Source organism: Anabrus simplex, chromosome 2 (assembly GCF_040414725.1).
Source record: "Anabrus simplex isolate iqAnaSimp1 chromosome 2, ASM4041472v1, whole genome shotgun sequence".
In the NCBI taxonomy this organism is placed as follows: Eukaryota; Metazoa; Arthropoda; class Insecta; order Orthoptera; family Tettigoniidae; genus Anabrus; species Anabrus simplex.
Window position 1 is genome coordinate 1,042,662,285 of NC_090266.1, and position 22,854 is coordinate 1,042,685,138.

Below are 22,854 nucleotides of genomic sequence, written 5' to 3' on the forward strand. Positions count from 1 at the left end.
GATGTTACATTTGGTGGGAGAAAGACGATCTTCACATTTTGCAACTTAATTGTATCTGGACGCGATGCTGCATTATCGAGGAATAATAACACTTTTCGCTCCTGGCGTATCATTTTTCTGTCCAATTGTCCTAGCCACTCTGTCATTATTTCTCTGGTCATCCACGCTTTCCTATTCGCTTTCCATTCAATGCCAAACTTCGTAACGTCCATATTTTTAAAACACATTAGTTTTGCAGCTTTTCCGATCACAAGGGGCTCCTCCCATTCTCCAATCATACCTGCACATTAACAAGACCGCAAGACGTTCTTTCGCAACTTTTCCACCAGTACAACGATTTCCTTTGAAACAAAGTTTTGTCGGGTAAAGCACAGAAAAATAATCCAGTTTCATCGGCATTCAAAATATTTTCCGGAGCATACCCATCTATGATTGAAGGTATTTTTTCTTGCCAGTTGTCAACAATCTCCATATTAACACTGGATGATTCTCCGCAAATCACTCTGAAGTTGATACCATGTCGCTTTCTGAATCCTTCTAGCCAGCCATTCGAGGCTTTGAAATCTCCAATACCTAATTCTGTCGCGAATTCTAACACTTTTGCTTGTATCACTCATCCTGACACAGGGCCATTCTGACTTATTTTAACGAACCACTCTAGCGTTGCCTTGTCAATGAGAGCTCCACTACCACTTTGAAACAATTTAATGCGCTGTTCGTTGCCATTTAAATGCCATTCTTTCACTAGTTCCTCTTGCTTTCCCACGTCTTTCCAATCTTAAACACTTCGGACAGTTTACGCATACCACACTTCTCACGTTTATGATAGTCTATTATACCTACATTTTCATTTAAAGTTAAAAATTTCCTCGGAGCCATGTTTACACCAACGTACTAACGTAAAATTGAACACATCAAAAGCCCACGAGTCAATGAAAAGTAACCTGACAGTGAAGGTACGAATTCCAGCGTTGAGCATGTCAGATCGCACAACTTATGGAAGTGATAACGTAGCTTAGTGTTGCCTTCCAAGAATGTGTACAGGCTGGATCAAAAGATACGGTGTCTGATTCTTGGAAGTACCTCCTGTGCAAAATGTAAGCGAATACATACTGTACATGACACAAATACAGAATGTTTGAAAAAGAAAGTGTCTGTTAGGAGAGGTTTAATTGGAGTTTCTCGTGGCTATGGTGTGTCCGTGTCCGTAATAAAGGGTGTCCGTATAAGAGGGGTAAATTACTCATACACAACATGGCATTTAATTACGGACCTAGAAAATCGTCCGCCAAAAAGGGGTGTCCGTTAAGACAGGTTTTACTGTATAATAATAGCATGTGACCTCCGAAGCCAGGTGCAGACCTTTTGAGTTGTTGCGTGACAGGCGATCCACGCGCGTATGAAAATGCTGCTCTACCTACGGTGAACCCTAATGTGCAAGTCGGCGCACACACACAGCCCCCGAACTGTCGGAATTAACCAACGAAAGTTAAAATCCCCGACCCGATCACGACCCCTCAAACTGAAGGCCAACACATGCTAACCATTTAGCCGTGGAGCCGGACAAGCACATACTATACATAACGCATACCCGCCAACTTTACAAAACCAAAAATGAGGATATTTAGATATGAAAATCAGGAAAAATCTGGAGGAATCAGGAGATACAATTGGTCAAAGCGGCTTGTTATACATGTCTTGCGCAATACAGGAGTACTATGGTATATTATAACATGGACTGTCTCAAAACACGACTGTTGCTACGAGGCTACAAGGTTAAAATTTACACATCTCTATTCCCTCACAGGAAGTATGCGAGTGAAATTATCGGTCTCTGATAAGTCTTCCAAAAATAGTATGAACTCATGCTGCACACGTGTGAATTAGTCATGCACTTAGATGCCATTATTTAGCAAATGCATAGAATATATTGCATCACGCGCCTGCGCAATTACGCGAAGCGCAATGTTATTTTTATCCAGTAATAAATTAAATTTCGCCAGAATTGTCTCCGAATGGCTCCTAAAATCTCTAGAAAAGTCACTAGTCGCTATCTTTGAAATTCTGTCACTAAATTATTAAAAAAAGACGCCAAACCTAGCGACTGGTCTCTAGAATAGACCAGACCAGACCAGACTGATGTGAACGAACACTAACATAGCGCACGAGAAAGAGAGATTTACAATCTATATATATGTCATAATATACCGGTTTCAATAAACATTGCACATTCGCGTGCATTTCTCGTAGTAATAAACGCGATATTTCCTTTGAATCGTAATCTATAATCTTCATCCCCGTATTGACGAACTACACAATTAGAAATACGAAAAGATTTCCACCTATCAATACTTATTTACAGGGGGTCGAAACCGGTACTGTAGCATAATAAGTGCAATAAATAAGTATTGATAGGTGGAAATCCTTTTCTATTTCTAATTTCATTTCTGGCCACTTGCGTACAAAGCTGAAATGGCGGGATTTGAAAACACATTTTAAAGTTCACCAAAAAGTAAGCTAAAATCGGGAGGAATAATAGAATAATCGGGAGGCGGGAAAACTGTCGAAAATCAGGAGTCTTCCACCTAAATCAGGAAAGCTGGCAGGTATGATGACTGTATCTAAACATTGCAATCACGATATACATGATGAAAATAAAAAGCGTGACTTTTACGCCGTTTCATTTCACTTTCCTTACATCTCGTACTAATTGGAAAATTTTCAGGATCAGTTCTCATATTGCAAATTAATAATATACGTGGATATTATGGTGATAACCTGTATTTTGGTAAAGATTCTATAGACCCTTCGTGAACGAGAGGTTAGAGATCCCACACGGCGCGGCTCAGGGCTCTGACGATGTCACACAGGTTAGAAATTAAACATGGCGTGCCTCGGACGATGTCACAGAGGGCTAAGCAATGCTGCCAACTTAAGATTTAGTTTCAAGACCAGGCTAGTGAAATATCATTGGTCCGGCTTGGTTAGGTTTGGATTGTAACAAGAAGACTGGGCAGGGGTAACAAAGTGGTCAACAGGCCTCTAGCATCCCCCATACATCACAAGGTACGACGCAATTAATAACCCTGTGACTAACTAAAATGTACCCGGCGCCCACCGTAACTATTTTAAACTGCGCAATTTTCTCATTTTCAATGAAGCTGGTGCCCTAGCCAGCCAACAGCACCACAGAAATTGGTGGCAAATTTCAGTTTTACAGTGGATCTGTTCTAATTCTTGTAAATAAGAATATTTCTAGGGGTCGGTTAGTAGGTCGAGGAGAAGCATTGGCACCAGGAGACTCGAAGTGAGGCTGCGCGTGAATAACGCAAGCACAGCACTCCAGCCTACGACATCCTTGCTCAAGACTAGCAACTCCTAATCACTCTTACATTCTCGCATAACAGGTTGCCGTTATTATATGCTCGAGTATTCAGCTGTCTCTTTAAGTTCAAAAAACGTTTGTATATATTTTCTTACATACGATCGATCCATGCAGAAAAATTTTGGCCGAGGACAAATTTTTTTTTTTACGATCGATGCGATGAAACGATAGTTCGAGGAACGATAGAAGCAGGGAAATTTAACAATGGTTTATATGGAACATTTTTGGAACCGAATAAATTGAACAAGGGATATGGGAAAATTACAGTTCTGGGAACGATATGTCAAGGTTCCACTGTATAATCTGTAAAATATACTGACGCTTGGTTAGCATTACAAATTTGCGAGAGTAAATACGAATTTCTCTCGCGTAAACGAATAACGAATCTATGGAAATTCACCACCTTTTCTTCACGATTGGCTAAGAGATGTTGCACAATGATAGTTTTCCTATGAAAACTGAAATTATCACACACACACACACACACACACACACACACACACACACACACACACACACACGTCCAGGGCAAGCCTTACCACCCATAATTAAAAAAAAAAATTCCACTCATAACCACACATCCAAAATGTCTCTTACCAGTCACATTATCATATATCCAGTTTACGATTTCTGTAAAATTCACTTTCAAGTCCGGAAAGTGCCCAGTGGTTATCGTTTCTCTTTTCAAGAAGAGATTTGTTTTTTCTCCTTCCTTCCAACCACATATGAAACTCTTTTCACAACATACCTTCTTCCCTCAGTGTGATTACCAATTTTCTCCTATGACTCTTCAATAATGAGGAGCTTTCCTTTAGCCGTGAATGAAATAACAAAACTTACGAAAACTATCCTGCACACATGCCACTACTTAAACCGACATCACAGATATTAACCAACATGTTCGTTGAAGACTTAACTGTGGCAGGAATAGCACTGCCAACAAGGTGGGTGAAAAAATACCAACTTTCAGATTTCTCTACAATCACGAGCACTGTACCAATATGACAAGTAATACTCGCATCCCAAATTTTCGCTGACAAATTTTGAAAAAATTGTGGGGATTATTTGTGCATATATTTGGTATACCTGCACAAAAGCCTTACATTAATCCAAAGAATAAATCACAATACAGAGGTATCATACAAACCAGGCATAAGTTTATGAAGTTTCTCCACACCCAAACCACCAACTACTTCACTAAGTCCCTGTGCAGCACCAGAGCGATCCACAGAACTAGATTCTGAAGTAAGGGTCTGCATTAGCCATGGAAGTAAATCTTCAAAACTTGACTCTCCCATTCCACGCACCATTGCTCCTAAGGCCCGAGCAGATACACTTCGCACCTAGTTAAAAGAATATGAACAGAAATATACAATGGTGAGGTCTTCTTTCGATTTGTACATTTTGAAACAACTATTACTAACTTTAAAATATTTTAAGATCTAAGGAAGACTGTATAGTTTACTTTTCAAATTCAATTTTTCAGTTATTTAAAACTACTGAACTGAACAATGATTACAGGGTATAATTCCTTACAAAATTTTGTATTTTAAACCATAAGTTGGAAAAAAAAAAAATATTTCAGAAGTATTTCTTCATATTTTAGAATGTTTCATTTCTAACGTAAAGAAAACCTTGTGATTCTGCAAAGCTGGACTTGTCATTTGTACATACAAAGGCAATATGTAATAATTTGCACACTTTCGAGTATTATGAAAGGGTTTCACATTAATCCTGTAATTTCTATTAAAAAAGTAGAAATTTCTGGTGTTGTCAAATGGATTCACAGTAATCCTAACCTTACCATACAGATTCCCCCAGGGACAAGTAACCAAATGAGTATCTCTCACATGTTCACCATACCGGAATAAGCATCTGCCAGTCATCCTTCAGACTGTCTCATTTCACATCACAAAACCACAAAAGATAATCGTCCCCTCTCAAATTGTTTATTTTCTTGTGTTCTTGTTTTAATGGTTCTATGCAGTGAATCATGTACTGAATACTTTGGCATAACAATATTTTATATTATGTTACGATGAACCTACAAAATAGTACTTAATCAAAATATCACTGCTGACAAAACCTCAAGTAGGGATAAGAATGTGTATGATCATTAAATAAAACCTATTCTAAGGTTTCGACAGGCCGTATGATATAGAATGTTCATTTCTCATCACCTTCCTTTCTACCAAAATATGTATGAGTTTCCTATTTGTGGAAGAAAACACTGATGTTCTGTCTTTTGTTGTAACAAAAACTGACTGTTTCAGAATATTTTTCCTATGTACTGTAATGGTTGCCACAGCAAAATATAGGTATATTTTCAAACTTTGCAAGACTGTTTCTTTGCATAAACCACATTGATCAGCCTCTGCTTGCTTTAAATTTTGTTCCATCAGTTTCTTTTCATTCCCAACAAAGTTCATAGGTAATATCTAATAGGCATAGTTTTCTGTCCCCACCCTAACACTTGCTTATCCACTTTCTAATACTTTTTCAATATCACTACAAAATAGTATTTCTCATTTTGGAATAAAACACTTAATATCGAGATGAAGTGGTTAATTCAAAACCTATGGCCCACGCACCAATCCTGTCTGTGGGCACAATCACTGTCAAGTTTACTGCAGATAGTCTTTCAGTGATTGTCATTTTCCATTTGTTCAGTGCTTAATTATGGAAATACAATAACCTTTTAATGAAACTACTGCAGATGAGACCAGAGAGTCATTGACAAAAAAAGAATGTGGCTCAGAGAAGTGGAAGAGAAACTTGCACTGGCTTACCTCCTACATTGCCTTCCAGTAGGTTAAAGGAATGCAGCTATTTATTGCTTCCTCAAAAACAGTAGAGAAACAATATTACTGTACTTTGTTCAGAACGGTTTAAAATGCCAGATACTATTTTTTCAAATTTCCTTTTAGGAAAATTAGGAAGTGAACATCTCTGTGCAGGGAAATATGGCAACTTAAACTCAGAATAGGCATCTGCCTGTGTTGTCCGGAAAGCTCGTTCATCAAGATATTGAGTGGCTAGGTACAACTATTCACTATCTCACCCACCCAAAAATGTTTTAAAACGAGCGTTAGCAAGTCATTTCAGAGTTTTTAAAATTTAGTTTCTAGCAAAGCTGAGTCTCATACTGCTGAACTATTCATAAGAATAGACTCTAAAAATTATTTTCATTTTATTTATTCAGTAAGTCTATACAGAGTTTTCCTCCATATAACAAATGAACAAATCAAAACTGGGTTAAGATTATAATACTATCACAAACTAATTCAACATGAAAAGAGGAATCGCTACAATTTGGCCCTCAGAACAAAATACATGAAACTAACAAATTTACAGCAATTGGCAACCCTGGTACCTTGGCAAATGATCCAAAGTAAAATAAACTGTAACCTGTAACTTTAGGTTACATAACAAAAGTAAAAGGAAATAAGGCAACCTCATTAATAGTTGCAATCTATCACCTGGTACTGACCCATATCTTATTTGAACGAGTCCGCTTGTCTGGTATTACGATGTACCACTACAAGCTGACTATCAAAACATTACAATACGCTGAGTGCACACTGCCCTTCTTCCTGTTGTCCTTATACTGTCATCTTTAATGTTTAAATTCCGGACCGCCTGAGCACTTACATAATCACTTCTTGCACCTTCAAAACATGTTAATCTACAAATTGTTATAACCCTAACCACTAGGCTACAAGACCCTTTTGCCGGGCTGAGTGGCTCAGACGGTTGAGGTGCTGGCCTTCAGACCCCAACTTGGCAGGTTCGAACCTGGCTCAGTACGGTGGTATTTGAAGGTGCTCAAATACGACAGCCTCGTATCAGTAGATTTACTGGCACTTAAAAGAACTCCTGCGGGACTAAATTCCGGCACCTCGGCGTCTCCGAAAACCGTAAAAGTAGTTAGTGGGACGTAAAGCAAATAACATTATTATTACTATTATTAATATTATTATTATTATGAGACCCTCTCTTCCACTTTTCTTAAACATAATTTTTTCACTGCACTTAAAGATTTGTTCAAGTTTCCCTCGTTCCACTCTCTCGAAACCCACGCTAAAATTTTTTGTTCATCACTTTGCACATTTCTTGCTGCTTAGCACTTAGAAACTTCACCCTTAAATTCTCTGTTTCATTACAATAACATACTAAATGTAAGTCATTTGTCTTGTTCCCACACAAAATACATTGCGAGTTTTCTTTACTCCTAATCCATCCCTGGTGCGGCTCCATGGCTAAATGGTTAGCGTGCTGGTATTTGGTCCAGAGTGTCCCAGGTTCGATTCCCGGCAGGGTCGGCAATTTTAACCTTGAATGGTTAATTCCAGTGGCTTGGGGGCTGGGTGTGTGTGTGTGCCGTCTTAAGCATTAGAACTCATCATAGGTAGGGCCCCATCCTCACAGACACACAGGTCGCCTATACGGCGTCAAATTGAAAGACCTGCACCAGGCCTCTCCGGAGGCCACACGTCATTATTATTATTATTATTATTATTATTATTATTATTATTATTATTATTATTATTATTATTATCATCCATCCCTTGTTTTTATATAATCCCATGAGCCACCATATTAAACCCATTTCCAACCTTCTATCACCATATCTTTTATTAAACTTGGAGACTTGGAACACCTATCAAAGTAAACTACGCAAAGCTCTATTCCTGCATTCTTCTATCAGTCTTTGCATTTGTATATCCTTAAATCTTACTAACAGAGCTCTCTGGCTACTACTTCCTTTTCCCTTCCATATCTCAAACCAAATATAACCCATTCCCACCTTCTCAACATAGGTTCTAATTTTAGACAACCATATCTCGGCATACATACCTTTCAATTGCTGTTTGCAAGCTTCTTGCAGCACAAAGCCACCCTCCCCTCATTTCAATCGCATCCAATAGTTCAGTACTCTTAACACATTCCACTTCTAAATACTCTCCACATATTAATAATGCCCCCACATTTGCTGTACACTGTGGTATCTTTCAACACGCTCGAGCACCTGTTCATAATGCACGGCCTGTGGCGGAGTGTTACACAACAATAACATCCCTGCAATGGCCTGGCCTGCACAGAGTCCTGACCTGAATCCTATGAACACCTTTGGGATGTTTTGGAATGCCGACTTCAAGCCAGGCCTCACCGATGGACATCGCTACGTCACCTCAGTGCAGCACTCCATGAAGAATGGGCTGCCAATCCCCAAGCAACCTTCCAGCACCAGACTGAATGCATGCCTGCGAGAGTGGAAGCTGTCATCAAGACAGAGCATGAAATTAGTCTACCTACTCTGTCAGTAATTGCCAGACGTAGGTTGCGCATTCCATCTAGCAGCAAAAGAAACTTCAGTAAAGCAGGAATGCTTTTAACGAGTCATAGGAGTTAGCTAAACCCAGACCAAGTCAATGGACTTGTTATTAATTCATAACAATCATATCAATAAATAATTAGTTTGCAATTCATTCCCAAATGGGAGCTATAATTTTGCACTAGCCATATCTTCTTGGATAGAAACCTTGAGCAAAGAGGATTTTAAAAATTAATTTTGAGGTATATATTTAAATTTAAGTGATATAATGACTTATAAATTTGCAAAGTTTGTATAAAATGCCTCTGGTATGGCTAGTACTGAAATATATTACTTATGCATTCATAACTTGTATTTGGTTTCTGTATATAGAACGGTGAAGAACACTAGCCAGGGGGAATACACTTGGCAGCATGTGAACTCCTTGACCATTTCTCTGACAGGAGTGATATGTACTCCATTATTTCCAGTTTTTCTTACATATGAGGCAGAAACATGGTCTAAAAACACAAGTAGCTATTGGTATTCTTGTCCAGTCATCAGTCCACCACCTGAATAAAGCTAAACAAAGACGGAGGGAGGCGAGCACATCTACCTGTAACCGAGATAGCAAGTGAAGGAGCGAGTATCAAGGGGCAAGGTCGAGTGAACATAGCTTGCCTCGCCTCTGAGAAGCGAGGTTCGGTCATGGCCATACTTTCACAAATACGAACCGAGCATAGAGCGTGTTCTGCATGACACTAATGGAGATCCCTTGGGGTGACAGTAAGCACAAGCCAAACACACACTTTTTTTCCTCTCCGCTTCTCCTTCCTCATGTTAAATCTTAACCAAATCCCTTCATCCAAATCATTCTCAATATCCTCTACTAGTTCACTGATCTCTTCTTTAATTAACACCAATATTCCTCCGGACGTTAGCCCCTTATTAAACTTTTTTTTTTTTTTTTTTTTTTTTACTGTTAACTTGGGTGGGTTATCGCTTTTCCTGTTTCTATCCAAGTCTCCACGAGTGCCACATTGTCAAAACTTTCCAGCACATTTATCACCTCTATATTACCCATTTTACTTAATAAACCTTCAATATTTACAAAGCCTATCTTCCAATCTAGTTATAACTTGCCCTCTCTTCCTTCTCCTTTTCCTTCTCTATTTTTACTTCTCGTTACAATCGCTCGCTCTCCTTACTCCATTCTTTCAAATTTTTATATTTTATGGCGTTCTTTCCTATCTTTTTCCCTCTGTACCTTTATTTTTCTTACCATGCAGACCTTTTAGACTCCTACTTCTCCCTTTCATCATAGTATCTTTCCCAATCTTTTCATCCCTCAACCCACCTCCTCCATTATTAGGCTCATGTCCCCTGAACTCTGTACTCGATTTTTCTTGAGCGTCACTCCCCACCACCACCACCACCACCTCCTGAATCCTTGTATTTAGCCCCACACTGCACTGATCACTTGTTCCTGCGTTGTTCTTACCTCGTCACCTCACTCCTCTTGGTCTGCGACCTGCCTTCCATCTTGTCTTGAACCCAGGTCCTCTTCCTTCTTGAGCTCCTCTTCCATAACTTTCAATTCTGCCACCATTCAGATTCGCCTCCACATTCCATTGGATACGATCAACTGTTGACCCCTTATATACGCCTTCAACCCCTGAAACCTGGCTCTCCCTAGATGTCTCTCTTAACCCAGATTTTTTCCCCTTGTAAGTTACTTGCATTTCTTATTACTATATTAGTCTTTAGGGTAGATAACAACTTGATTTTTATTGGTCTGTGCCCTCTCACTCTGCCTGCCCTTTCAGCGTCATCTATGTCCACTTCGCTAAAATTAATTTTCATTTTGACTCTAAAAATAATTCAGCAGTTGGATAAGATTTAAAGGCAAGAAAATACCTACATAATTAAACTATTAATTCAGGTAAGTATTTTTTTAAGAAACCAGTCGAACATAAAATACACATACATCTAATCATTCTTTTTTTATGTCACACTGACAAAGATAGGTCTTATGGCAACGATGGGACAGGAAAGGGCTAGTAGTGGGAAGGAAGCGGCCGTGGCCTTAATTAAGGTACAGCCCCAGCATTTGCCTAGTGTGAAAATGAGAAACCACGGAAAACCCTTCTCAGGGCTGCCGACAGTGGGGTTCAAACCTACTATCTCCCAAATACTGGATACTGCATAGATATCAAGGATAATTTAATTAAAAAACCACCTATTCAATACTTGTACTGGATACTGGCCGCACTTAAGCGACTGCAGCTATCGAGCTCGGTCTACTCCTCATGCACAATGTACTATTTCAGTTATGGTAATAATGTTTGTTAATTGCTTTTTTAATTTCCTTTTTTCTATAGAGGCATATGCTGACAATTGACATCTGCTAGCTCCATATTACTACATCACATTGACAACTTTTTTACTGTACAATGCTGACAGAACGTAATGTAAAGTTTCATAGCTTGCATCATATAATTACAAACAAGCAGAACAAAAGCAGACAAAAATGAACACATTTTAATTAATGGAAAAAAGTAGACTCAATTTCACCAAGAATCATGAGAATACTACAAAATTTACTATTGCCAAAAATTACATAAAGTATAACGAACATAATATGTTTGAAACAATGAGATTCTATACAATCTTACCTCTGGTACAGGATCCAGAAGAGATGTTTTAAGACCTGGGATAATTGTAGGTAAATAAGGCGTTAAATCCTTCTGATCAGTGAGGGAATACATGTTGCCTATTATCTGGGCAGCCATTTTGCGAGTTTCTGTCGAACGATCCATAAATGCCCGCTGGACAACAGGCATGATTAAAGCCAAAGAAGGAGCATCGATGAAATGAACAAACTGAGTATCTAGCAGGGTTTGTAAACAAGTAGCGGTACGGTTAGATGGATCCTGAAGAGCTTCCAGTAAAACAGGGACAATTGCTGAAAGATAGAAGAAAATAGTACTCTTTACATACAGGCATGCACCTTGAGTATTAGTAAATTAAACTGCTTTTTCTAAATTTAAATATCAAAATGACCAACTGTTAACAAGGTAATTATCCAAGAAGAGACTTAAATAAACACCACAAGCAAAATCTACATTATACAAATTAGTGAATTCTCATTGGTGTTATAAAGGAGTGTTTCATATTCAAATGCACTCTACCACAAGAAAATGAAAGGTGGCATATTCACACTTAGGTGAGTGATGTTGAAGGCTTCTATAGCCTGAAATACAAAAGGGTTGATTCACAAGTCATGACAACTATTCTTTATTTCTTAAAAATGTGACATTCTGCCATTACATGAGGCATGGATGAATATCTTAGGGGATAGAAAGGAACAACAACAACAACAACCACCACCACCACCACCACCTGGCCTTTTCCCCCCAATTTGTTAGTGTCAGTACTTGAATTGGACATGACCCAATTTTGCAGGCAAATGCCCATCCAGAAACCATCGCTATGTGGAGGGATGTACTAACTATGATGTGCTTCTGTGGTGGCTTTTTTTTTTTTTTTTTTTTTTTTTTTTACGATATGCTTTACAACCCACAGACACAAACAGGTCTTATGGTGACAATGGAATAGGAAAGTACTAGGAGTGCGATAGAAGCAGCCATGGCCTTAAGGTACAGCCCCAGCATTTGCCTGCTGTGAAAATGGGAAACCACGGAAAACCATCTCCAGGGCTGCTGACAGTGGGATTCAAACCCACTGTCTCCTGAATGCAAGCTCTCAGCTGCAAAAATGTAACCGTACGGCCAGCTTACTGGTTCTGATAGGGCTGTTTATCAGGAATACCACTGCACGCAACATAGCTTCTGTCAGGCACGTAAATGAGCGAATGATGTGGGTAGATTTGGCAGTTGGAGGAATCAGGACGAGAACTGTCTCAGTGTATTCACTATGCGAGGGAGCAGATGAGGATGAAGTTTACAATATGAAGCATTGAGTGGCATCGTAGTCCGGGTCAACAGCAAGAATAGGATAGTGCTAATGGGCGATTTCAACGCAAGAGTGGGAAGCAGAACTGAAGGATATGAAAGGGTGATTGGTAAATGTGGGGAAGATATGGAAGCTAAAGGAAATGGGAAGAGTTTGCTGGACTCCTGTGCTAGTATTGGTTTAGCAGTTACGAATACATTCTTCAAGCATAAGGCTACTCACCGCTACACATGGAAGGCTAGGGGTACCAGATGCATAATATATATCTTATGACAGACTTTGAATTCAGGAAGTTTGTTAGGAATGCATGAGTTTTCCAGAGATTTTTTTTAATGATACAGACCACTATCTGATCTGCAGTGAACTAAGTATCTCTAGGCTTAGGACAGAGGAAGTGAAATCTGTCCGCAAACGAATAAGGGTAGAAAATCTCCGGGATGAGGAAATTAGAATTACATGGGTATGATTCGTGAGAAGTTTCGAACAGTAGACAGTAAGCAGGGTCAGGATATAGAAAGAGAATGGGTGGCATACAGGGATGCTGTAGTAGAAACAGCAAGGGAATGCCTAGGAAGAAATGTGTGTAAAGATGGGGAAAAGCGAACATCTTGGTGGAACGATGAAAACGTCAAAAGAAGGCTATCAGAAATGGCTCCAAACAAGGGCTGATGCAGACAGGGAATTGTACGTAGATGAAAGAAAAAGAGCAAAACAAATAGTTGTTGAATCCAAAAAGAAGTCAATGGAAGATTTTGGTAATAACATGGAAAGGCTGGGTCAAGCAGCAGGGAAATCTCTCTGGACAGTAATAAAGAATCTTAGGAAGGAAGGGAAAAAGGAAATCAGTGTTTTGGGTAATTCAGGTGAAACAATAATAGATCCCAGGGAATCACAGGACAAGTGGAGGGCATATTTTGAACATCTTCTCAACGTAAAAGGAAATCTTCCTAGTGGTGCTGCCAACAGTCAAGCTCATGGGGAGGAGGAAAATAAAGGTGAAATTACACTTGAGGAAGAGAAAAGGCTGGTAAATGAACTCCATTGTCATAAACCATCAGGAATAGGTGAAATTAGACCTGAAATGGTGAAGTATAGTGGGAAAGCAGGGATGAAATGGCTTCATAGAGTAGTAAGATTAGCATGGAGTGTTGGTTAGCTACCTTCTGATTGGACAAAAGCAGTAACTGCACCTATCTATAAGCAAGGGTACAGGAAGGATTGCAACAACTATCGAGGTATCTCATTGATTAGTATACCAGGCAAAATATTCACTGGCATCTTGGAAGGGAGGGTGCAATCAGTGTTTGAGAAAAAGTTGGATGAAAACCAGTGTTGCTGCAGACCACAGAGGGGATGTAAGGATCCGACTTTCAGTATGCGCCAGGTAACTGAAAAATGCTGAGAGGAATAGACAGTTGTGTTTATGTTTCGTAGATCTAGAGAAAGCATATGACAGGGTACCGACGGAAAGATGTTCACCATACTGGAGGACTATGGAATTAAAGGTAGATTATTAAAATCAAACAAAGGCATTTATGGTGACAATTACAAGGCTGTAATCTTTCACCTTTGTTGTTCATAGTTTACAAGGATCTGCTGAAAGTTATAAAGTGGCGGGGAGGGATTCAGTTAGGTGGAAATGCAGTAAGCAGTCTGGCCTATACTGACGACTTGGTCCTAATGGCAGATTGTGCCGAAAGCCTGCAGTCTAATATCTTGGAACTTGAAAATAGGTACAATGAGTATGGTATGAAAATTAGCCTTTTGAAGACTAAATTGATGTTAGTAGATAAGAAATTCAACAGAATTGAATGTCAAATTGGCGATACAAAAAGCTGGAACAGGTAAATAATTTGAAGTATTTAGGTTGTGTCTTCTCCCAGGATGTTAATATAGTAAGCAAGATTGAATCAAGGTGTAGTAAAGATAATGCAGTGAACTCGCAGTTGCGATCAATAATATTCTGTAAGAAGGAAGTCAGCTCCCGGACAAAACAATCTTTACATCTGTCTATTTTTCATACCAACTTTGCTTTACGGGAGCAAAAGCTGGGTGGACTCAGGATATCCTATTCATAAATTAAAAGTAACAGACATGAAAGTAGCGAGAATGACTGCTGGTACAAACAGGTGGCAGGAGGGTACTCGGAATGAAGATATAAAGGCTAAGTTAGGAAGTAACTCTATAGATGAAGCTGTACACATAAACCGGCTTCAGTGGTGGGGTTATGTGAGGCGAATGGAGGAGGATAGAGTCCTAGGAGAATAATGGACTCTGTTATGGAGGGTAAAAAAAGTAGAGGGAGATCAAGACTATGATGGTTAGACTCAGTTTCCAAAGATTTAAAGGTAAGATGTATAGAACTAAATGGCGCCACAGCACTAGTTGCAATCAGAGGATTGTGGTGACGTTTAGTAAATTCACAGAGGCTTGCAGACTGAATGCCAAAAGGCATAACGGTCTATAATGATGATGTAGTTAAAATTCCCAACCGGATCAGGAATCTAACCTGGGGCCCCTCTAAACTGAACGATGACCATTCTGCCGAGGAGCCGGACTATGGGACAGAAGAGAAACATTAAATTTGAAATTTTGGTTCTTCACCCCCCACATACAACCTGTTTAACACCCATCAAAGTAGCTTCCCAGGTTGTACACGCTATTTGTCATTGACAGGGAAGACTGACAATACTATCGGTTACATGAGATTCACCAATGTGTGTTATCTGAGAAGCACTAGGGGTAGCATATGCCTCCACTTTGTGTAAATGCCTGCCTTTGGCCTGTATCAAAAAATAAGGTTCCTAGTAGTGCACCATCACTGCATTGTCCTACATAGGAGGCTTGCAGTGGTGTCTCAAGGGTGTACTAGTGCCAGCGTCTTGGAAAGGTGCAGCATCCCAACTGATGAGCCCGCTGCTGCACTGGGGCAAAACTCTGGTAATTTTACGATTGGAAAAGCCTATAGAGTTTGAATGTTTCAACATTTTCAATTGATGAAATTAAATTATGATTTCCTTCTAGGAAAAAGTAAATTCTAGAAGTTCCGTCTGTACTGCAGGATGAAAGTGGCACTGAAAAAATTGATGTGTAATACAGAGCAGTTACAGAGTATCCCTCAGAAAGTGGATGACACTAGAACATCTTGACTATTGCAAGACAAAATGATCAGCTTCATTAAGTTGTGCATGACATTGGAATTACCTTCCTTTGGTTACTTCCATTATGCACTGGTGTCACCAAATCACAGACATTGGGAGTGTGATCACTTCCCGACCAGTGCACATATACCCAATCTGGTGGCAATATTATGAAGTACACTTCAGACACCTTCAAACAAGTGTTCACATCAGCAGATTGGCACATTTCTGGGAGAAAATTATTGACCATGAATTAAGAATCAACATATGTGTAACAACATGTTTGAACTAGCATTGCAAAAGGAAATCGCATTATTAGAATTACCTTCCTACGACTCACTTTTAACATTCCCCTGGCCACTAAGTATACATACAACCACTTGAAAATGGCTCTGAACACTTAACAATAGGCACTGCCAACATCTGAAGCCTTTCCCTTCCATCTGCAGAGCTCGCATCCTATTCAGCATGCTGTCAATTAGGGGCAATATCATTTTTAGTATAGTATCCCATTCTCGAAGAATTGCCCACAGTTCAGCCAGGATACATAAACCTAGTGGACAGACTGTACCTAAGCTGGTCCCATACATACCCAATGGGGTTTAGGTCGGGACTTTGTGCTGGTCAGTCCAAAGTGAGGATTTCTGTCTCTTGTAGGAATGTCTACATGCACCGAGCAGCAAAAGTATAGGCACAGTCACGCATTAAAAAAAAACTTTTCTCCAATATAGGGAGCCTAAGGGATGACATATTAAAAAAGAATCACCTTTACGCTCCTGTGCCCAATTCTTATGTTCTCGAGCAAACTGATGATTGTCTAACCTATACTGGTGTGTTAACTGGGAGTCCATGAGAGATCTTGTTGGAGGTAGATCTACCTCTATTAGTCTTCTTCTCAATGTCTACTCACTAATACAGATTAGCCCTCTTTTATACTTTTCAAGCAACCCAAGGAATACCAGTGTAAATGGGGGGGGGGGGCAAAGTGTTATGTAATTATAATATGCTATTTCAAACAATATCAACATGTTTTTCTATTCCTTCAAGTTGAAAAACAAAAGAATTACACATTACTTTTATTTCAGCACCTTCATAGTTGCTTATGGTGAGAGTGGTGTTGGTGATTACTGTTTGAGGAGGAAGTACAACTAGGCAACCATCAACTTAACAGTAATCAGAGAGAAAAAAATGCAAGGGGTCTGATACTTCAAAAAATGAAGGTATTGTCCAAAGGAAGGCAAGATCCACAAAGGGCATGGAAATGAAAGACTCCCTAGGCCTCGAATGCTCTTAATACAATAATTTAACAAACTGACAGTAATTGTTGTCCCACCTTATCGATACAATATGTTGTGTCCCTTAAGCAAGTTCACCAATTAGTAGTTTATAATAAAACGAAACCTGTACATCAGCTACAGATAACTTTGTTTAGGTAAAGACATTAAATGTGCAGACACAGTCTTTTCAATATGATCCCAAAACATACTTGACTACTTAAAAATATTGGAAAAAAGGTAATGATTGGCCAAGAGGGAAAAGGTAAAAGAGGGTGCTTACAAACAATAACTACGAATTTTAAAAACTTGTGTAAACCATGACAATTTGTCAAATTGTTCATCTAAAAAGTCTTTGTATACACTTGTACACCGTAATCAATAAAAACAAGGGTAGAATGTGTCGTCTTATTGCACTGTGCTCTTGAAGAACTCATCAGCAGTTCTCCAAATTGATGAGAATCTTATTTCATTGTAGAAAAACGAATACTCGTGACAGCTATAAGTGTGGGACCTTCTGTAATTGAGTGAAGGAGATGCCACAATTATAGAGTGAAAAAGTCACAACCAATTATTTTATATATCAACAGAACAACAATTTAACAGGCAATGAAATTATACAGAGTAAACAGAATAGTCTTTTTTTGTTCCATACCTACCACATCTATAACAATTGTTATTATGAAGTTGATATTTTGCAACTGTGACCTCAAAATTAAAGCATCCCAAGATTCATTTGCTTGTCTTGGAGCGGTCCCCTGGCCGTTAATACGGCGTTACGTCTAAGAAGTAATGTACGATTCAGAAACTTCTTTGGTGTCAGTCGCTGACACCTGACATTATCATGCGACTGTTGGTAGTTTCATAAGTGCGTATGCCGTAGTGTTCTGTGATGAAAAGGAATGATAGGCGGAGGACTGCCTGTAAATACAACAATTTTGAAGTTGATGCAATTATGTACGGTATGTTAAAAAAAAAAAAAAAAATAGGAACCAAGCTGTGGAGAGAGATCTTGGTGTTTCAGAAGCAGATGTTAGATACTGGTGTAAACAAATGGAGTTTATAACATCCACAGAAAGTTTTCCGTGTATATCTGGGAGGGAGGGGGGGAAAGCAGAGCATATGTAGAGGACATGGACTTGGTCAACAGGATCACTGATGACACTGATGATGCAAGAACAGAGGAATCTGAGCTGGAAGAGAGTAATGACGAAGTCCAAGTTCTTATAAGCAGATTACATTACAGCAAAGGGGTTTCTACAATCGGTTTAGGGAGGGAAACTTTCATATTGTATGCCTAACTGAAGTAAAAACTATAGTTAATGTGCAATATTCTGTTTTATTTCATGTTATTGAACCATATGAGAGTGGCAATTATCTTTTCAGTTTGACAATTTTAAAAGGTATATACAGTGAAAAACCTCAGTGCGTTCCTCATTAGCACGTTTTCCCGCTCAGCATGTCGTAAATTCGAAGTCCCAATTCTCATCGTATTAAATCCATATAAAAAATATCTCACTTATCAAGTCACGAATTTTCGCTATTACCGCTTAGTACGATCGCATTTTTCCTAGACCTGAAAAAGTTACTGTATGTTTCATCCCTTCTGAATGAAACGTGATTTCCAAGTTTGGTAGGAGCAGTCACCACAGTTGCGTGATTACGGAAAAAGGCCTTCCTGAACTTCAAAGGATAAGTTGCAAATTCGGGGAGCAAGCTGTTAGCCTCAGGAATGTTCAGTTTTGCTTGCCAGTTAGCAGCGAGATGGTTGAAAAGCAGAGCGAGCCTGTTTGTGCTTGTATTTCACGTTCCATTCAGAAGGTAGAAATGTATTTTGCGTCGAGTGGCACAGTGAAGTGTATAGCTAATATTTGTTGCGTGATATGGTTGCCTATATCTGGATTAGGAACATAATTGAATAGCGTGGTGCATATTTGTCTTATGATAGCCTAGTTATTGATGAGGAAAATGTTTTAAAATTCCTTAATAATGAAGACAAAATTTAAATCTGTCAAAATGGACCAGCATAAGCGCGCAGAGGTCGCAATGGTTGAAACTCACACCTTCAAGTTTAGACTCCATCACTCAAGTTTTTTTTTCTCTCTCTCCCCCCCCCGCCTAGTGGCTTTACATCGCACCGACACAGTTAGGTCTTCTGGTGGCGATGGGATAGGAAAAGCCTAGGAGTTGGAAGGAAGCGGCCGTGGCCTTATTTAAGGTACAGCCCCAGCCTTTGCCTAGTGTGAAAATGGGAAACCACAGAAAACCATCTTCAGGGCTGCCAACAGTGGAATTCGAGCCCACTATCTCCCGGGTGCAAGCTCACAGCCGCGCGCCTCTAACTGCACGGCCAACTCACCCGGTGATCACTCTAGTTGATCGAAGTTTTGTTTGATTCTAAATGGCAGCTTAAGTCATTCCACGCAGCTAGGGATGAGCTCAAATGATATTTCAGAATATCTGTGACACAAAAATATCCGACTTAACTGCGATTCAGTCACAGGACGCACGAGCATATGATTGTCATGTCACTCTATGGTCGCAGGCGGCCAGTATGGAAATACTTCTAGTTGATATGACAATGTCGGGTAGTATTGGTCGGAAGATGTGGGAAATTATAAATGTGAATATTATTTTTCCAAATTCTATTCTGAAGTTTTATACTGCATAGGGAAAAGGTTAACATGATGCGCAATAAATTACGAAACTGAATGTGATTACCCATGTCATGTCTCTGGGATACCAATTATTTACAGTACTTAATGTAGGTTTAAAAATAAAATGAGTAAAAATAATAAATTTATGAACTTTATACAAAGACTCATCTCATACACAGGGTTATTCAGCAAAGTTGTCCACCTCAAATTACTCGTGAACAGTTGAAGATATTGACATTTTGTTTTCACTTTCCGTAATGGTACCAAAGGGCTAATTCTTGGACTTAAAATGCTGTGTTATGACGTTAATATTTTTTGAGACCATGGTACTAATCTCTCTTTCTTGAATGGTACTACACTATTTTGTACACATAGCCTTATATCCACAAATATTACAAATGCAGCACCATGATTATTTTGAAAATCGAACAAGTACTTCTCGAAAAAATATTATGTATTCAAACATGCTTCATTTGGCAGCTGAGGACTGATCTGTTTGATTCGCGCTATGTATGAAACATTAGCTAGCTACTGACATACAAAGTTCCTACTGTGCTCATAAATACACTATGATAAAATGTATGATTTAACACCTTTAATATCGCCGTAGGTAACTGGTAGATGAAAAACTGACAGACCTTGCGCTACAGCAGGTAAGATAGCCCTGTGAACGTGATCCAAGTACACAACTTAAACTATATTTTTTTGTCACAGGTACTTCCGTGACAGCGTATCTGATATCTGTGACAAAATAGCAGGCTGTGATTTGTCGACCATCTCTACCCGCAGCTGCACATGATCGAGTGTAACCTCCAATTCGTCTGAGAGTGTGAACGGAAAATAATGCTTAACAACCCACTGTTATAAAATAAAAGGTTCCTACTAACATTTGTTTTAGAAATAGTGTGATCTGCAATAATACTTCGATATTTTTGTTGGCCCCTGTGCAAGGTTTCATATTTGTTGTCTGGCGTTTTCACACCTTTCAGTGTACTGGTATATAATCCCCAGCAGAGAAGGTTCTCATATTTGTTCCCTTGTGTTTTTCACACCTTTTAATACTTTCCTCTCATCTTTAGAAATGGTAAATAGGCCTGTAGTTTACACTGTATCCGCAGATACAAGACTTTAAACGCTCTCATGTCGGAAGAAGTCTTACCTATTGTTTCCATATTCCTGATGGATAGTTTTTATTTGTATATTCATTAGTACATTTTCTCACTTAACATGATGTTTTTTTTCCTTGTTCCCTGCAGAAATGTCTTAACGAGGTTTCACTGTATGCCTATACAAATTTACTGTAAGTGTGCTGAAATAAAAAGCATTACTACGTACAGTATTGCGTATATTTTCTTTGCATAACTTATGTGCCCTTATTTTAAGACAGCCTTTTATTCTCTCTCTGAAAAAGTGTGAAAAACGTGCAAGTAAAGAAGGTATATTAAAAGAAAACTGTTGCTCTCCATTAAGTTTTACTGACATATGCCAGAACTAAGAAAATGATGTATCTGGTAGAACACCAATCACATTAAATGTTAAGAGTTTTGTATGCACGTCCTTTCCAATCTCTTTTAAAAACAGCAAAACTTCAGGGTCATCTAAGATATTCAATACTTGAAACAATACAGTACACACACACCACCACTTTCAGTACATAAATCACACCAATTTAGTGAAAACAACAAATAAATAATCATCAGCAGAATACCTTGAATCTCAGGATTCCGGATAACAGAACCAATTTGTTTCAAAGCCTGCGCTCCAGCTTTTTGTACCTTTACGTGAGAGTCACTTAATACTTCAATCAGTTTAGGAACAATACTTGGCAGACAAGATGACAACTGCTTTGGTGCACAGTAAGCCATTGCTCCAAGCAGCTCAACAGAACCTGCAAGAGTGACAAAGATGAATTAACGAAGGCATTCTACTTAATAATTCTTCATGTGTAACTGTTATATTATCATACCTGTTTTAGTCCTCCATGAATCTTCTTCAAGAGCTGCTAGCAGGGATGGTAGGACCAATTTCACACCATGGGCTGAGAGTTTGCTCATTACTACACGTGCGGTATCATCAGTGGCATCACGAACATACTGACTCCCATCACCAAAACACAGCAGTAAGTGTGGCAATACATGTACTATGTATGGTTCAAACAAGCGTCCCAACATATTGCACAGCATCTCAAATGCAAACAAAGCACCTACAAAAATAAGTTATACACAAATTATAAACATACATATTTCATTATTTTACCATAGATTGTACAGTATATTCAGTTTGCAAGATTTTATGAACTAAACACCTCTGTAAGGCCCTAATAGCATGTTATAAAGTGACTTCTTGTTTCTAAACCTCTTTCCTCAAAATTGTTAATACCAATTGAAACCTCTGGGATTTAAATCGTCCTGCTCTTCTTCATCTCAACTAGGCTTTTCTTTTAAGACCACTGTTTAACATTTACACAGAGCCTCATTAACATGTCCATTCCTAACTTAGCATGGTTTTTTTAATCACACATGTCCTCCAGCCACATTTCCTAACTGTCAATGCCAATCATCACTTTTAATCTGTTAAAATCAATTTTAGCATGTCTTCCAGTTCCACTTTCACTTCCACATAGTGTGGTCTTCCATTTTTACATTCTCTCTCGGCATCACTCCTCCAGGATGTATACCTTCATACACTATCTTTACACACTGATGGTTCAAATCATAACCTTCTTATTTCTAATACTGAATGTCTGTATGTTACCATTTCCACTTCAGTATTTCAGACCTCTGAAATGTTTAATTTTTGGAACTTTTCAATTGTAATATATTTCAACTTTTCTAACAGTGATATTACTCATCCCCTAGCTGGCTGCAGGTAAAACTCTCCTCCTCCTGCATCTTGGTTTACTATATTCAGTAGGCTGCACATCAGGTAGTAGTTGGCATCATCAAAAATTTCCATGAATACCCACGTTCATCCCCGAGTTTCCAAACTTAGAATCTGTCATCTGTAATACTGTATTTACTCTCGTATTACACCCCCCCCCCCCCCCTTACATTGAGACAAAGAAAACAAAGAAAGTAAATCTCGCATACAAGACACCCCCCCCCCCCCA

The 22,854-nt window shown here is 39.0% G+C and overlaps 1 protein-coding gene across 1 annotated transcript in view; it reads right to left on the reverse strand.

The window, feature by feature from the left end:
• The window catches only part of LOC136864677 (stalled ribosome sensor GCN1), a 599,881-nt gene that overhangs the window by 252,533 nt on the left and 324,494 nt on the right, over positions 1-22,854 (reverse strand). The window contains exons 23-26 of the mRNA XM_067141987.2: positions 21,712-21,948; positions 21,454-21,633; positions 11,375-11,664; positions 4,533-4,728 (exon numbers count right to left, since the gene is read on the reverse strand). Of these exons, the coding sequence (XP_066998088.2) occupies positions 4,533-4,728; positions 11,375-11,664; positions 21,454-21,633; positions 21,712-21,948 (903 nt within the window). The remainder of the gene's footprint in view (positions 1-4,532; positions 4,729-11,374; positions 11,665-21,453; positions 21,634-21,711; positions 21,949-22,854) is intronic.